Source organism: Ixodes scapularis, unplaced genomic scaffold, assembly GCF_016920785.2.
Source record: "Ixodes scapularis isolate PalLabHiFi unplaced genomic scaffold, ASM1692078v2 PGA_scaffold5__190_contigs__length_132052651, whole genome shotgun sequence".
In the NCBI taxonomy this organism is placed as follows: Eukaryota; Metazoa; Arthropoda; class Arachnida; order Ixodida; family Ixodidae; genus Ixodes; species Ixodes scapularis.
In genome coordinates, this window is record NW_024609880.1 from 122,536,575 (window position 1) to 122,555,134 (window position 18,560).

The following is an 18,560-nucleotide window of genomic DNA, read 5'->3' on the forward strand; positions in this document are numbered from 1 at the left end:
TGGATCTGTTTTGATTGTGTGTTGTCTGTTGTGCGCTGTGAAGTATTAAGGGGTGTCCAAACAGGGCACTACAAAACTCACGACTCCGGCAAATCATGTCGCGCTCTGCTGCGAGCCGCTTCCGGCCGTCGGAGGGAAATTTCCCTCCGTCAATTCTTCCCGGGGGGAAACTTCCCTCCGTCAAATCTCCCTTTCGCTTCCTCCACGGCGGCCTTGCTCTGCTTATCACGTCGGTCCGGAGAGCCACTCACACGCTGTGTTGGCTGTCGGTCAATCGCTCAAGGCCTCCGCTCACAATACGGAACCGCATCGGACGCCATCACGACGAAAGTGAATCTTGACAAAGAAAGCAGATCCGAGGCGGGCGAAACGCACCCTTCGACGCAGGAATGTCCCAAATCCACCCGAAGCCGGACCTCCTTGGCCTTCGAGCCGAGGCGACGGCGGTACGCGAGGGCGTTGGCGAGGTGAGCCAGACGCAGGTGGCGTGTGACATCAATCTGAAGAGGAGAGCAGTCGTGATCGTAAAAATTTTCACGACTCCTGCAAACATTTTCACGACTCCGACAGACCGTAAAAATAGAAGTGTCCGCTTCAATTTTCACGATTTGCCGGAGTCGTGAGTTTTGTAGTGTCCTGTTTGGACACCCCTTTAGCATGGTTAAAACAGGTTCCCATTCAGTTACGCCACCCAAACTAAATTTCCACCTGGTTTCGCTGTGCCACCTCGTTCGAAACATAACTTTCTTGTCTGCTGTCTTAATGAAACTTGGCACACTTAATGCACAAACTTAGTGAACATCTCACTTGCCTCCAAATATCATCCTCCCAGCAGTCCTACTGTTCTTGCGACGAGCGAAACAAATTCCCTACTGAGACAGTGGTGAACACACTTTTATTTAGTGAACATCTCACTCGCTTCCAAATATCATCGACCCAGCAGTCCTACGTTTACAGCGACGAGCGAAGCAAATGTGCCACCGAGAGCAATTATGGTGGCGGCCATCCTGCTTTTCGGAAAATTGCTCAAACCCCTTTTTCGACCGCAACTAGAGAAATTGCCCCTATTAATGACTCGAATTCAATATATAAGAAGCGGAGAAAAGCTAGATGCCCCTCTTAGGCATGCCCCAGCACCCATGCAACGTCAGCCACAAGGTATCAGCTCAAAAAGCAAAAGTTTCGTCTATGTGCGCTTTCGCCGCCACAGCTTGGCATGCGAAAAGGCGCCGCAGGCTGCTGAATGCTGTCCAACGCCAGCTCCTCTGCCAGCGGCGCTACGCGCATTTTTCAAAGTGCCCCTTATAGTTCCCACACAGAGCATATAGTCGGCGGCGGCAACCTCGGCAGTAGCAAAACGTGGCCAGTACACCGCAGACGAACTAAGGGAGCGGAAGAACGACATTCATGCTTTCGCATTCACAACTCTTAAGTACTGCTTAGGTGTCCTCGGAAAATTTGTCGAAACTTTTGCACCCAACCGCCAGGATTGTGACATCCAACTGTGCGACGCCCCGGCTTTTGCGATGTGATTTGTCACCGCTTCGTGACCACTTTCGGTGCGTGGCCGGAATATGACGCCAAACACGCTCTTTAGAGATGCCTTCCGGGAATTGTAGTTAAATGCGGTGCTCGTTATGTTACCCGAGCTATGGCCAGTTGTCAGGCTAGCGATGCAATTCCATTGTGGATGAATGGTGAAAGGCTAAGTGATACAGGTAACCCCGGACATCGGCATGATGCGATATTAAAGGGGCCCTGCAATCATATTTAAGCGTCTACCTTTTATGCGGTTTCCACGTCTTTTGGGGTTCGGGCAAGCCAGCGGGCACGGAAAGAGTAGCTAAATATCAGTGCGCCATATTTTAACCGGACGACACGGAAACCTCCTCCACCGACGAGGGCGACCCGCGGTACCGAAAGCGCGCAAAATGTGACGTCTTTGGTCCTGGGCTTACTACTGGTCAGAGCCACTAAAAACTTCTTTTTGGTCGAAATACAAAATGTACGTGGCGCGAACCGTTTCAATTATTTATAGAAGTAGTTTTTGTTCACTATTATAAATGAAAAAAAGAAAGAAATGCAGCTTATAAAGTACGAAACAAGAAGTGACCCGTCGACATACCCGCCGCCAAGCGGTGGAAAAAGCGGCGCATACTAGAAAGGAGTAGTGGGATAATGCGCCGACACGGACAAATTCCGGATGTACGCGGTGACGCTGCAGTCGTATGGACAGGAGGATCCGACTGACTCCGAGCGTTCCGAAGGCCTTCGGCGAGAGGCTTTGTCTTGCGGTTTGGCCGTTTCGCGGTATGGCAGCGCGAAGTGGCTCCCATTCTGAACTGATCTTTACGCCGTGTTTGCTGTCGTTTGTGGCCGATGAAGTGTCATGCCGAATTAGTGTTTAATCGCGCAGAAAACGCAATGAAAGCCGCTTTGGCTGCCCGCTGCATACAGCCTATCGAGAACATGCTTTAGTGGCGCCCTCTGGCGCCGTCGACACGGAGTGCGACGGCCGTGAGCGCTCGATGAGCTCACTATTCCTCCTCTAGTTCACGGCCGCTCAAGCCAGGACCTACGACGTCATGAAGGTTATTTTTTGCTTGTTTTTGTAATTCTAAATTGCCTATAACTTTTAAAATAAAGCGAATTTCGCGAAAAGAAAAGTTTCACTAAGTTACTACGTTCAGTGCGCTCAGGTTCGGTGCAAATTAAAAAACAGTAAAAAGTCCTTGCAGGGCCCCTTTAAGACTTAATTCGAGAACAGCTCTATGAATGTTTCCAAATCTGCATGGTGATAGTAAGGCTACATTCAAATGCGATAACCTCAGCAATTTTTCCTTGCTGATTGAACAGTTCTCTTCTGTAACGAAGCAATGAAACATTCAACATTTTTCAACCTAAGGCATGAATACTTGAGAACTTGAAATAGATATGTTATAAAGAAACACTATTTAGTGCTACTTTAATGTGCATGATATGGGGTAGGCTCAGCTGATGTTGACTTTTTTTTGGATAGTCCAAGTGCAAACGACCGAAACATTTTATTAAAGAACTCGCCATTTGTGATTCCTCACCAAAGTAGGTGCCAAACCTTCTGCAAAACAGTCTGGTTGAATTAAAAACTATATGGAGAGGAAGATATGGGGGAAGGTATGCGGGGGGGCATGTCCCCAAATACGTCGTCTCCTCTCCTTCAGTTTATGAACAACAATGGTTGCACCATTAATAGCCAATCTCGATAACTTCGATTGGGCAATATTAGTTTGCACTGACCTTATAAAGACCTTGCCAAATCCATTAGAAAATGTTACTTCATGGTTAGTTACACTGCACTTCTTTCTACCGTTTCTAAAAAAATTGTGTGACAAATTGAGGTGGAAAATACTGGAATAAAGTTTACTAAGTAAACTCGGAAGTAGTCAAACTTGCAGGCCGAATTATAACAGTGAAATGGACAACATTTTTTATTACGAGGGTTCATGACAAATGTATGTACATGGGAGGCTGCCCAGGACCTAGTTTAAGCTGGACAGCCGAGGAAAGGCGTTCTGCTTGCTCACAACCAGCTTCTGGTGCTGCAGCGAGATGTACCCCTTGATCTTGCCCTGCAATGCAGAGGAGCCAGGTGAGCATGTAGCCCTATTTCTGCGTCTACCATCGGCACATGGCGTCAAGATTAGGCTCAAGTTGTCCAGGTCGGAACTAGATATGTGCCAAATTTACTGAATACTGGAGCCTCTTGTGAGTGAGGCTACTACGCACACCTTTTCGCACTGAACGCGGAAAGTCAACCCTTGGCAATTTATGGAAGTCAATAGGCAAATGACAAGATTCCGATCAGGTTTGAGCCTAGGAATTCTACCTCAATGCTCGTGTGGAGCACGTAATAGTGGTTTGAAACCCTTGCTTCAAGGCAATGATAGGATATTTGGTATTGGCTGGAAGCTAAACCACCAGTTCCCAAACTTTCAAGGCCTTCTTGACCACGCCCATAGGTCATCAACTACTGGTAATCAATGGTTTCCAAGCGCTAACAAAAAACTTTAATTAAGCGCGGAGAATTATGTTTTACAATCTCGTGGATAACCGAAGAATAGTAGTTTCGGTTTCAACGTTTGATCACAAGCTGGTGTGCTGTCAAAAATAGGCCTGGAAATGGTTGTTGCACTTATCTAACACGGCCATGGTGCCTGGAACATGTCCCCGACTGGTGTGTTTACCGCGCCCAAAAAAGTAGTCCCTCGATTTCCGCCTGATGACGTTGTAGAAGTGTCACGCTGTCGCCGGTCGCGACCCTGGCGGTGTCCCAGCAGCTGTGGTGGATATGGCAGACGCCTCTTCTGCTGCAGGTTGCTCTTCACGACAGTTCACGGAAGCTACAGCAGCAGGAAGTTGGGACGCCTGGGACACCGTGACGGCAGCAACATTCGCGTTCGCTCGTGCTTTTCACCAGCATTTCTATGGCCAACCGCTAGAATCGCCATAGGCTACAGCTTGACACTCAGGCTTCTGTGAAGTTATTAGTTGCCCCTTCGGGATTACTACTGATGTATGGGCGGGATAGGACACCAAACACAACACCATAACAGGCTCACTGCTTGCATCAATCTTCGTAACAAAGGCGGCATTTTTTTTTTACGTAATTCAACTGTATTGTGACATATTTTTTAGACGTCAAGAGTTCTGGGGACAATTTAAACGACGTTATAGGCATCACTATAATTTTCAATGCTGTTTTGAGCCGGCGTGCACATTTTATGTTACCGACAAGGCGGATAAAACTGCTAAATACGAAGGAACTGCAATCAAGGCTATGACAAAACCAAGGTAGAACATAAAGGAGGCATTTTACTGAGGATGTTGAGGTGTACTATCTGTGTTTCACCAATATAAGCATTCCTTCATTGCAAAGCACACAAGTTACGGAGGCAACACTCCAACGAATCAAAAAGAGACGTCAGAGTACACAAACTTTGTGAAGTAAGAGCCGTGGGTGTGGGGCACATTGTGCATATCCTGTTGTTTTTTTTATTTCTTATTTGACGTAGCTGTAGAAGTTTCGGCATTTATACGCCTTCAACACATAGATTGTATTTTTAAAAAATTGCATTTTAAAATCTTTTCCCCACATTAGACTAACCTGTTTCTTTTGAAAGAACAACTAATTGGCCACATTTTGATGTGTCATATTTCTGCATGTGCAAATTAGTTAGGAAAAGAACAGCAGTTGGATGGGTCCTATGGAAATTGCTGCTTTTCTCGGGGTCTGGAAAGGGTTAATCCACAGGAACACCATCTGGTCTCAACAACATCGGTTGGCCTAGTTGTCGCAAAGCAAAGCATGAAGGGGGCCAGATGGATAGTCCTGAAGGTGGGGGAGGGGGGTGCTTGTTCCTGTCTAGACCCATTTGAGGTCAAAACTGCCGTGTGGTCCTTGAGTCTGTGTTAGGAAGCGGCAGGCAGTGGTGGAACTGACAAGTGGTGATTTTGAGCAGCTCTTGTAACAGGAAACAGTGGGTTTTGAAGCATAGCTTCCCACTTTTGGAGCAGACAATTTTCAGCTTTCATGTCAAAAATTTTTATATGATTTCTTTGAAAGTTAGCCTGTGGAAAAAACTGCAGTTGGACTGTTGGCAGACTATTCAAAGTGTCATACCTACAGGGGATCTGGCCTCTACAGATATTTATTTATTTATTGAACAATCATACATCGGTAATTCTGCAGATGTCTCAATTAACCTATTAGAAGTACCAATGGCAGCTTCGGTTGGTGTTTGACGTAAAAAATGTTTTGGGCCACTTTGTAGGGTTTGTATCAAGGTGACATAATTGTTGCGAGTTCGACATGAAACGGACACTTTTGTGTTGAACATGTCTCACGCTGCCCTCGTTCGTATTCAACCTGCTAATGTTCACAGAGCAGCTAAGCGAAGCACATAGCTGCTCTAACCGACCATAATGAGTAGTGCGACCTATTCATTGTAATTGATGTGATTTTGGGTTCAAAGCAAATTCAAAGTGAATAGTGGTTTTGTCCGAATATTTTTTAATTGAATATTGAATAGTTACTGCGGCTTTCTCTACGCCTTTCACTACTGTTATGCCATGCTTAAACAAAAATTCAGCTGAACTTGTGAAGGTTGTTCCCAAGCTTCTAACTCCCTACTTATGAGCTCCGTTAAATTTAATCTAATTATATTTATAGGCTGTGGCCTCAGACAGTCCAATACCTACTTTGGGATAGCATGTAAATGACAGATTTGACATAAAATTAAACCAAAAAGGAGGGGGTTTATAAATATTTTTGGTATATAGAAATACTACCTTCAATTCTGAATTAAAAAAAAAAAATAACAAGCAAAAATGATAAACACAGGTTCGGTTGTTAGAACATCGCTGCCTTGCATAAAAGCCAGTTAAATTTTGAAGATTTTACTGCAATGCAAATATTAACAATCCCAACGTTTCCCTTTTTCTTTTCTCTTTTTCACACCAGGTGCGCGCGTGTGCCAGTGTGTTTTCTAAGTGCGCGCTTGCGCACCTGCGAAGCGAGTCGCGAGGTCAGTTTTGCAGGCATTGCTTCTCCGCAGTGCACCGGTGCTTGGGGAGAAGTGCACTCAAAGGGGGCTAACCCGCCACGATCAACACTTCGAAACATACAAATGTCACAATTTTGAAGTGAATATCAAATGGCATATTATTTCAAACTACTATTTGACAATTCGAATATTCGCGCAGCCCTACTCTTCGTGCATAAGTAGGCATCAAAAAAAAAAAAAGCTGTACTTTCTTCATTTTTAGTGGCACCGCCAAGAATGCCACGTGCTGGACACTTCGTTTCCTTTCCGAGAACAGTTCCCTTTCGGCGCAGGCATGGCGCAAATTGTGCACACATACAGCCTTTGGAACAGCATGTAGCAGGTTATTCGTTCTGGTGCAGTTTGGCGCAAACGGCGCAGCAGTTCCACCCCTGGGCGGGGAAAGGGCAGACGCTTTTCTGGTGTCGTGTTAGGGGCCACATGAAACTACCTCGGACGCAGCATGCGGCCAATTGGCCGCCGACCTCTGCATTAAAGAGATACTTCAACGAAATTTGAAATATTCCCGTCGTGTTCAATAATAGGTTGAATATGATCCACAATATCCATAAATGACAATCGCACGTTTGTATTTTGAGCCTGGTGGCTGTATTTTTCGTTATAAACGGCCCACTCTGGCAAGCGCTCGGAGAAGGCCCAGCGGAGACCACCCGACATTCAACGCAATCGTGACGTAGGTCGTTTCAAGATGAGCAAAGCTACGGCGAGGCTGACGTAGAGAGGATGGCCTAGTCGTTCCAGCCACCAAAGCGGCTGCTTTTGTACAAATTTTGAGTGACGGCTTAATCTTCTATAATCTTGTAGGGGGACAATAGCGACTTCTGCGATACACAAAAGGCATTCTCGGGAAGAGGGGAGTTCCTCCTGCCCCTCTTCTCTCGTCGTGGCCGGAGGCGAGACAACCTCCGTCACTAGCTGCCAAGGTTCCTAGACGGGCATTACAAGCGAGGCGTTAGCGACATCCACTAGGTGCTCTTTGCTAATCGTTTAATACGTTTTAAAATTCCTTTTTGTGACTTTTTTCACAAAATATTGGTATGTTTGATTTGATGGTGCTTTTTTGAACACATATAAACCAAAAAATTAGCGCCGAAATTTCGTTGTAGTATCCCTTTAAAGCAAGGCCTACAGATCCGGTAAGGAATAATGCACCTATACCAAGGAGTGTCTTGCACAAGGTTACTAAGGCATGGCACATAAACTGGAAACTTTGCTTGGGGGCAGGATTGATAAAAAAAATTTGGGAGCTGGGGGGGGGGGGGGGGGGGGGGGGAACCTCTGAAGGTATTGTGCGAACCTCTCGGTTCACGTTAACCCAGTTTAAGAGCACATGTGTTTGATCTATAGTGCTTGTGATGGCAGAGACGGGCATGTCAATATTAAAGCAGCTGCAAATGACGCAACATACAAAATGGTGTCCTCGTTGCTCCCCGTAATTTTAAGCTGGAAAGAAATGGTCTTATCACTGAGCATGATGTACTTAAACGACAAAAACAACATAATTTGGGAAGATTTTTACAAAAATGCTTGTATACTTGTCAAAAAAAAGGTACTACAAACAAAAAGGGGACAAGGCCAGACAAGCACAAACTTATAAGGAAAATGAAGGCGTGCTGCTGAGCGTGATGTTTACTGTCCCAGGCCCAGAGCTCGACTGCACTGCTCATGGAGCACACACTTCCCGTGGGGCCAAGGAGGATAGAAGGGTAGGAGAGGGAATGACGTGAGCCACGTAGCCTCCACAAGCCATGGTCCCTTGACGCCTCGCCTCTTTCTCATTTTCCTCCTTACACTCCTCACTTATCAGTCCGACATGACCACATCACGTGACTGTAGCTAGCTTCGTCTAGCCTTCGATCTGATAAAACCTACCGGATGGAGCGCGTGCAAGCCTGCAGGGAATCCTTCTACAATCAACCGTCCATCTCACACGTGACCTTCACATGCACCAATCGCCAGACAGATCTGCGGTCACGCTGGGCACAAAATCGTTTAAACTTTTTACGACTAGGCTTCACCAATATTGCAATGTGCGCCCCCCTAGTACTTATAACCTCCTTGCGTGGGGCAGTGCACGCTCCAATAATGAGGATGGTGATGAAGCTTTTCACTCGGAAATTATCTACCGTGAAATACCGGGCAAGTGCCCACTTATAATTTAGAGATAATCGCGAAAAATGGAGAAGGGGCGCTTGTCCGGTCATCAATTTTACAAATAAATGTACTGTGCATATTTTTTCATATCTTAGAAATTTGCATATGGGCGCTTAATGTGGATTGGGCGAATGTGCGGTATTGTACGGTACTTTTTTAAGTTATTACAGGTAAAGTTGACATTAGAACTGCACCACGCAGGATTTATTCCTTACCTAAGTGGAGCTGTGACTGAATGTACAGACTTTCTAATAGAGCCGAATGAGTCAAAAACATAATACAGATTCAGTCCAGAATGGCCATGCTTTGTCCCGACTAAGATGGTCGTTCAGTGAGACCTTCGATTAAGGCCCACATTACGAGGGCCGTGCGCACCCACCTCGTATATAAGGTTGGCGATGATGCACTGAAGTTCGTCCAGGTCAACGTCTTCAATCTGGATGGAGAAAGAGGATCCACACCCAAAAACTAAATATTAATGGAAATGCACGACTGTGGAACATATACTGACAAACTATACTAACGCGTGACATGGGGTATGTTGAATTAGGTATATAATGCACATTTGGTACAGACTGTACAGTTCGGGGCTAACTGATCGGCCCTCGCGTGCACGCAGAAATAGATCTGAATTTGCGGGTAAACAACAAGCCTCCCGAAAAATACCGAGGAAGCACCTACAGACGGGTGTCTGCTAGGTCCCAGAGCAAAAATGTAGACGAGGCTCACCTTCCCCGCTTTGCACGGATGCACAAGCGTCGAGCTTCATCGCGTTGCACCGGCGTGTTCAGACAAGCAGTTAACTCAGAGGACCGTCTCGGTTTGCCAGCAGGCTCATAAGTGCGGAGTGGGCGCTTCAAACATTTCAAAAGTAGCAGATGGGCGCTTTGCTCGGAATTTCGTGGTACCTCCGCTCATTTTCAAAGCCACGCATACTTACGAAGTGTTCCCTGACGGATATCGTGTACGCTAAAGTGGGCTATAAAGTTTGCCTTCAAAACCAGAATTTGAGCAGGCCCGGTCGAAATCTGATGCTAGATGAAAAACAACACTATGGCACCAAAGTTCTTTGGCAGCCCACAAACATACCTTCATGTATCTGAGAGTAACAAGAAATGCCTCAATGGGTATTTGGTGGGTCTTCAACAGCAGATACCTGGAAAACAAAAAGGCAAATAAAAGTCTGCAAATTCAATTTAAAGAAAGAAAACAAAAAAAAATGGGAGAAGTGTTTAGAATTTTTTTTCGCGGTACTCATCCCCAGGTTAAATGAAAATAGAATATTAGCATGTGTCTATTAATTTCCGGCAAAAATGACTGGTGCAGGAGGAATTTGGTTCCTACATGCCGTATGTGCGACCTAAAGGCACGTTCACACACTTGGATTTGCTTACGGCCGAGTTCTCAAGATGTCTCGTGATGAGAGAATGCACTGGCATGCTGGCATGTCATCTACGAGGCGACCCTGTAACTGCATTTCATTAAAGCGAAGGTTTGCAGTATTTCTGAGACCAAACGTACATACTGTCAACGAGAAATGGTCGGTTATAACATTGTCAAAAGTTTTTCGAGCAACAAAAGAAAGAATAATTCGCGAAAAAAGTAGGTAGAAAAATGTGAGAACGGCAAATGTTCTCGCGTCATCAGAGATCACGAGGTTTTAATGCTCTAGGTTCTAAGCAGTCACAAGTGTGTCAACCAGCCCTCAATGTGCAGTTTAAAAACAAAAAGACCTCAGTAGCCCAAACTCCCTTCACAGTCACTCAAAAAGCCCAGTGTTAACAGTTTCCCAGTTAATCGTCCTCCGATGTGGGGAATCTCTACGTACACTTTCTTAAAGAGGTTCCTGTAGGTGATTCCCTTGAGTCGCTCCAGAATGAGGTAGATGCCGCTCTTGATGAAGAAGTCCTCGTTCGCAGACAGGGCGTTGTCCAGCCTCAGCAGGTTCCCTTCCCTGTCATCGCAAAAGTTCCCCGTATACGAAACGTCCGCCGAAACGCGGACCTGTCACGTAAACAATCGCCGAGATGCGACGTGAAAAAGAGAAAAGGCGCTGGTGACTCACGTGACGGCGGAAACCACCTCAGAAAACTGCATGAGGTCGTATTTGCGCAGGAGGCCCTCACTCGGCATGTGACCCTGCGTATGTACAAGGACCATGATTGCAACAGCAGGCTCCAATTTTGCGCATGAGGTGAGGTGTTTCAGAACGATGCGCGTCTCACCAGAAGCATCTTCACCGGGATGAGGTAGATGAGAATCAGGCGCTTGTTCCGCACCGACTCCCGGTCGCAACGCAGAAACGCAAACGTCAGGTAGTCTTCCGCTGAAATTCAGAAGTCGTGACATCAATATCATTCTGCAAGCGGTGTCTGAGCACCCTTTCCATAAGGTGAACTTATTTGTCTATACAATTTATTAGTTTGCTCTACAGACGAAACAGAAATCAGCGATGTTGTTCTTTATGAACCATGTATACACAAAAAACAAATGCGAGCACTGACAGGCAGTATAGAGAGTGCCAATAGCTTTATTTTACTTGACACGAGAAGAACCTGCATTACTAACGTATGATTTCTGATAATGCTGCGATGGCTGATAGCCTAAAAAAAGATTACTGTGCCGATGATTCTGACAATAATGCTAACCTCAGAACAAAGTTTGTAACAGTAGCAAATGTTAAATAAATCTAGTAATTGCATTCAAACTGCTCGAGGCATACCATTCTTGAAGTCGCTGTCAAACATGGCCTTTCGTCCAACGTAGTACCTGAAAGAGGAATTATTATGCTTTTTTTGCAAGGAACCCAGCTGTTCTTCACTCAAATCTAAACAACATGTCACAGTCTGAAGACAAGTGCAAAAGGTCAGGCCCAAAATAGCATGCAAGTGCTCAATCAATACAGTGGCAACGATAATCGTGATAACGACCCCATTACTACCTGTACGTGACCAGCTGGGAGATGCTGAAATGGTCCTTCAATGTAGAGCTCTCGATGGCTCTGATGAGGGGCTTGCACAAATGCAGCTTGTTGATCTGTAGGGTTATGGAAGAAATGGACGTTTAATAACATGCTGCCAAGTAAAAACCCCTTTCTTGAAATGGGCATATGGGCAGTGTTCACTCAAAAAGAAAGCCAACCTTGAAATATATCTTGAACAGCTGGTTGACCAAATTGAGCATTCCCCTACGCTTAGAGTCTTCCAGAGAGGATCGGCTGCGAGGAGAGGAGAGCGACGGTTACTGAAGTTTCAGCTCGCAAAGGCTGTTAAAACAAACTTGAGGTTCAATAAATGGAACTTTTGAACGTACAATTCTTTTTCTAAATCAGTGACAGCCATTTTCACAAGATCGTACTTGCACAAAATGCTACTCAGTCGAATTTTAATTCTACAGAGTAACAAAATACTTCAGTGCTTAGGAAAACTTTCCCACTTCATGAATTAAGGAAAAAAGGCATAAGAAGCCATTTCAGAGGGACACTAGCACCCACTACACTGAAGCATTTAGTCTTTAAACTAACGGTAGCTCTGAACAGGGAGGTATGCCAGAAAGGAAGTTGGGCGTTCTTACTTATCGCTGGCACAGACGCGGAAGCAGCCCATTAGAAGTTCGGCAGCTTTTTCCAGCGTCTCTCCGGGCTTGCCCTTTCCCTTTTTGGATAATTGGGCATCTGCCTGGAGTGAGCAAAAGAACCATTACTAAATGACATTCGTATGATTCCAATAAAGAAATCTGGGATCCCTTCTAAGCCATAATTAAAGCTCCGTAGAGCATATCGAGAAAAGAGGAGCGATAGCTAGAGATGTCTGTAACCACACCAGTTATCTTGAGAAGCACAAACAAGCAGGTTATACTCGGAAGAAGCACCTTGTCATAACCAGCATGAAAGCAGCTTATGCTGGGTGTCTAATTGTATGATAAAGGTTAATACAAATCATCCCAGATTAATAGAAATCTTTTAAAACAATACAAGACAGGGTTGCACCACCAATCTTTCCAGTTTGATTAGATAGCAGAGTGGGAAAAGGAAGCTGTGAGACCAGAAAACTCCCTTAGTAAAACAATTTGTTGCTCTCACCGTTTCTCGTAACACCAGAATGAGAACGACTTTCGCTCAAAACGTAAACGAAGTGGTATACACGGTACTGCAGCTCACCTGTGCAGCAAATAGCCTCAGGTCGAGACATGCAGCATACATGATGGGCAGTGCCCAGTTTTCGTCTTTGAGAGACTGCAGGATCTTGGTGAAAACCTTGGAACCAATGTTGTTAAGGACAACCCTCAAACCAGGGCTATTCGGTGTCAACAACCGAGTTTCTGGCTTCACTACTAAAAATAGTAAGTTATGCAACAAAAAAAAAAAATCCTTCAAAGGCACATTTCCCTGAATTGTTCCAGTCAATATTGTTCCTATATGCACTACTGGTTTCGGATGGACTACCAAATGTGTAACTCCGGAACTCAGTCATTAGTAGGTATATTGTAGCGCAAGTTGTATAATGCAGGAGTATCCCCTTTGCAATTTACAATAGAAGCTGTAGAATAAAAAAAGAGTTTAGATAATGCAAAATGGGACATAGACGATGTCCAACTCTATCACACACAATAATTTGTAAACCCCCCAATTACTTTATCAAATCTCACATGGTTCAAAGAGAGAGCAGACTCGGACATAAGCAAAATTTGCAGAACATGTGGCTAGAGAGCCAGTTTGTAATTTTAGTTACGCTATACACTTCTAAAGAATTCCTTTAGAATCACCGAAAAGGCAAAGGATATTGCACAAGAATCGCTTGCTCTTTGTAAGCCTCCATGAACTCATAGTTATTCATGTGGTAGACACATCTAAAAAGAAAACAAAAGAAAATATCCAATTAGCATGTGCCATCAAACTTGAGTTTGTGGTTAACGGCAAGGTTTCAATTCTTTCTCAGAGAAATGCACACACTGATAAATAAGAACTTATGCGTACTTGTTACTCCGAGTGACAACATACCATATTGAACCAACCACGTAAGTGACATGCCACACTTTGGACGAAATGCCATGAAACAGTGAAATAAGTAACAAAAAAAATTTTCATACTTGCACAGTAATGGACGAAATAAAGCGGAGTTGGGAGAAATTTTAAAACATCTGAAAGGAGCTATTACCTATAAAAAACATTCTTTTTTCACTATGCAGACTGTACACTTTTTTTTAAAAAATTGCTGCTACAACAAAGCTCAGTGCAGTGCTAAACAAAAAAAAAACGTGTTTTTTTTTTAGAAAAAAAAAACAGGGAAGTTCAGTCTTAAAGTTGTAATACCCTTAAGTCTCTTTACTGACCGACATGAGAAACAGATTTCGCAAAACGAAGAAGTGAATGTTAAACCATTTTGATTGTACCACGGCATACCTGAGGTGCTGACAAACAACTTCATCCCAGGGAGCGTCAATGACACGCTGAACCACTGGCTCCGGGTCTTCCACTTGTAGGCGGGAGCTGGCAACGTGGGCATGCTTACTCGACAGCAATTCCTGCAGCAGAATTGGCATGCATAAAATGTCTACCGAAAAGGCTGAAGCCGTTGGTTACGATGATGATGTTGCAATGCTGCGGACCGCCACCTTCTGAGAGCCCAAAAAGTTCTGTTTGAGTTGTTGAATGCATAGGTCGGCAAAAATGTCAATAAAGCAGAATCTGTACACAAATATCCCTCAGTCGTGCAAAGGTCTGCCAAAATTCTTCAACATTTCCGTTACTTTGCCATGCTCAGATTTCCTAGCAACTCTTGATTTTGCCTGTTAGCAGACACCTTGGTATGGACTGCAATCTCAGTTTGTGGTAAGCCTATTGCTACTCTTCGTCATTCTGCCAAAACCGGCTGAAATGGCTATAAACAAAACCAGACACCTCATAAAAATATGCACCAAATAGTATCTGCCATGCCAATTATCCGGTGGTGAATTCCGCTCGCAGATCTCTAGCGCTCCAAAAGCGCTCCATTTGAGCGGGCATATTCCACTTTCAGATCTGGCTCGAGTTGGTCATCTTCCGCTCATAGATCTCTAGCAGCGCCTGCTCCATGGAGCGCCTCCAATTCGCCAAACTTGCTCCGCGGAATTTCAGAGATCTTTGCGGAAGTTGACAGAGCGCACTACGTCATTTCCCTTTAACTCGGCACTGCGCATGCGCGGCGAGGTTGGCGAGATCGCTGGACCAGTTAAGCCGTCGAGTTGGATCTGCTCGGATGCGTCGGTTGTTCACGCGGAATTGTGACGGCTCGAACGCTTTCTACCTCGCGTAAATCAGGGATACAAAGCCGGGACTGGAGTGTGGTAAATCGTAAGCACCGACACCTGTGATCAAGAGAGGAAGAACGAGAAAAAGAATGACAAAAAATCCAGTGGCAGACACAAGGTTAGGCCTGTTCATTCTGCTTCGCACGATTGTTTACCTATTTAGACTGCACGCCGCTGGCGTTTTCTCGTGCAATAAAGCAAGAACAGATTAGGCAACGCCTGTACAAGTGATGGTTTGTTACCCCTTTGTGTTTATTAGTCTTACCAGCAATCTGAACTCCACCGATGGCGATCACTGCGTGCTAAGCCGCTTCGAGGCGGTCGAAAGGTATGTGACAGTGGCAAATGCGGACGTCTTCTTCGTTATTTGTGACACAGGCTCCACGGTGCGGATATTTCCGCCCGGCCTGTGTCGTGTGTTATTTCTGCAGCTAAACAGTGACAGTTGCGACTGGTCATCGGAAAGCTCAGTCGGCTGAGGCGTCGGTCGGCTTGTCAAGTCTGAGCAGCGGCCATTTTGAATGGCCGACCGTCTCGCACAAATCGGTGGGTCGCTCTAAAAATGTGCGTCCATCTTCCGCTCGTCGATTGGGAGCGGGCTTTACAGAGCGGAATTTCGCCTCCCTCGCGGATTTCTGAAAGCGCTCCGGATCTACCCGTGGAATTCACCATGAGGTGAATTCCACGTTCCGCGCTACGCTACATTCGCGTTCTGCGCTACGCTACATTCACTGCGCTCAACGTCGGAGTATAACTGGACCCAACACCTCTCATCCGCCTTACGGAAACCGCGAGGATGCACTATTGCATTTCAGCCGGGTAAGCTCAGAGTGTATTGGAACGAAAGGTGCAGTTGCATTAAGCTTAGATTCTGTTTCAAGCATTACATTGGTAAGTACTCGGTTTCTGTGTATCTAAAGCAACTGCCAATGATACTCTCGTTTTTTCTTACTGTGGTTGCTCGTATATGGCTTAGACGCCCAACAAATTAAAGCAAGAAATTTATTTCACAAATCAAGTTCGATACTGACGGAAACCTCGGTTTCCTGAGAAACACGAGAGAAAAAGACTCACGGCTGCTTTCTGGCCACGGCCCTGTTGGAGGGCTTCATCAACCTGAAATACGATTGAATACAGCAATTAAGACACAGCAGGCCAAAAGCACTAATTAATTGCCCCCCCCCCCCCCCCCCCCCCGCACCCTCAAAACAAAACAAAAAAAGGATTGATGAATTAACGTTTTTGTTCGTGAGTTCGCAGCTTGCCATCGCGAAGAGAGAAAGTATACAAAGGGGTGCCACCACTTACAAAGGGGCCCAAGAAAGAATGCTAACAACTGGGCAATTAGGTTTTCGAGGCTTCACAAGTTGGCTGTCACGCTCCGGCGCCGAGCCTAGCAAACGCGACTTAGCGCAGCGCACACCGATACAAATTGATTGCAGATATCGAGTTCCTGCTTGCTGGCCAATGAACGGCTTACGTTCTGCGCTACGCTACGTTCACTGCGCTCAACGCCGGGGTATAACTGGACCCAACACCTCTCGGCCGCCATACGCAAACCGCGAGGATGCACTATTGCCCCCCTCCCCCCTCTTTATTCACAAAGCTCACGACGACGACACTCAACGTCGCTCGGCCGCCGTACGGAAACCGCGAGGACCTGTCAGGTTTGCTCATGGCGATCGTAGTTACTGGCAATATTCCGTGTGCAAGGTTGGAATTCTCGTTCACAGCTAACTCGATATGATACGAAATAGCTGTAGGAGGCAAGCTGAACGAAAATAAACCGGCGATTTGAAATTCGAACACCGTCGAAGTACCCATGAGGGGGCTTGGTGTTTCTACCGGAAGATACCTTCCTCACCTGCTGCAAGTATTGATTCACTGTCATATGGGCCATGTTATGCTGATTTAAAGTTGTTCACACTAACCGGGACAGTAAAACTAGGACATTCGTATCATTTGTTTACTAACACACGAGCAAACGCGAACGACAGACTGCGAGGCGGCTGATGTGGCTCTCCTTGGATTTCGATGACTTGGATTTAAATTTTGAAAATAGCCACTTGAAGACAAGGTTGCCGGGTGAACGTTTCCTGGCGAGATTTCTCGTTAGATCTGGAGATTTGCCGTCACAACGCCGACAGGCTATAGCTGATTTTTCAGTTAAGGCCCGTTCACACTCTTGCGACTGCTTGCGACCTCTTAAACCTGGGTTCCTTAAAACTTCTTAAACCAGAGAACACACTGGCGCCATCTATTGGGAAGCAGTGTAAACTCGGCGGTCCGGCATTATTTTTTTTTTTCTCGCGCAATATCCTTTCTTTTTTTGGCTCGAACAACTTTTGTCAATGTTATAAACGATCCTTTCTATGGGTATTACGCACATTTGACCTCGGAAATCCCGCAACACCTTCGCTTTTGTGAAATGCAGTTCTAGGGTCACCGCATAGATGGCGCCACAATGTCAGTGTGTTCCCTCATTCTAGAAACATTTAAGAAGTTGTAAGAGATCTCGTCTCTCTCAGTCGTACTCGGTCGCAAGAGTGTGAACGGGCCTTTACAGTCATCGTGGTTACAGTCACTAGACTTCTTCCAAAATCGATGCGCTCCATCGCGGCGAAATACCACGCAGTGCACTCTGGGAACTAGTTGGCCACTCAGTTTCGGTTTCGACTGAGCAGCTTCATCTCGTGTTATCACGCCGCGACACAACACGGTGCTTGCGTTTTCGATTATCTGACTTTTTACGAATGTACAATACACTCATTCTCGAGCGATACAAAACTAAGACCGGGGCACTTTCCTTGCTTCCCGAAACACCAGATATTGTGCGTGCGTATGCAAACGTAGTAAGACGTGGCTTAGTCACCTCACCCCACGATTGCATCTTTGAACTCAATGTCAGTAATCCCGTCTAGTACCAGTGAACTACAACTGAAATTTTGTCACCTTGAGCCTACACGTATTTTGTTTGCCAAACGTCCGGTTCTTGTTACTTCATTGGGCGAAAAGCAAGTCGCATCATCACACGAGTCTCAAAGTTGAGCCCAGCGTTGGCGTATGAACTTTCAAGGAAACGCAATAAATTCGACCTCACTACAGCACAAAAGTTATTATGATGTCTTCCTTGTATCATCACATATCTCAACCTCAAATTTTATGCTGATAGAAGATTAAGTTTTCGCAAACGCTGAGATCAGCTTGCAACGACGTGGGCCCTAGCAAGCGTCCCCTACTCCTCGCTAAGCCTTTTTGGACGAGCTTTTACTGACGCCCAAGATCTGTGCTTGAACGGTGTGTCTGAAATTATCTCGGCATACTCAGTCAGGAAGAAAGCAAACACATAACAAATATGATGGCTATCAGCAACCGTCAAATGCGCTTTGAATAATTTCGTTTGTTTGGCGCACCGCATAGGGGTTCATGCCCGTACGGCGCACTTCCGGCGAATGGTGCGACATTCTTCACACAAATGCTCGACTTTTGCTATGGGCAAATGTGCCTATATGATTG

At 45.6% G+C, this 18,560-nt stretch overlaps 1 protein-coding gene across 1 annotated transcript; it reads right to left on the reverse strand.

The window, feature by feature from the left end:
• Positions 1–3,440: 3,440 nt before the first annotated feature.
• On the reverse strand, positions 3,441–17,082 carry LOC8042442 (PCI domain-containing protein 2). Its single transcript, XM_029981943.4, has 15 exons — positions 16,909–17,082; positions 16,119–16,160; positions 14,158–14,279; positions 13,539–13,604; positions 12,916–13,012; positions 12,330–12,433; positions 11,898–11,973; positions 11,698–11,792; positions 11,479–11,525; positions 10,982–11,082; positions 10,822–10,895; positions 10,585–10,710; positions 9,846–9,912; positions 9,136–9,192; positions 3,441–3,608 (listed from the first exon to the last, which is right to left on the reverse strand). Exons 1-15 carry the CDS (start codon positions 16,942–16,944, stop codon positions 3,519–3,521), a joined length of 1,200 nt encoding a protein of 399 aa, XP_029837803.1. The 5' UTR covers positions 16,945–17,082; the 3' UTR covers positions 3,441–3,518.
• Between the last annotated feature and the right edge of the window lie 1,478 nt (positions 17,083–18,560).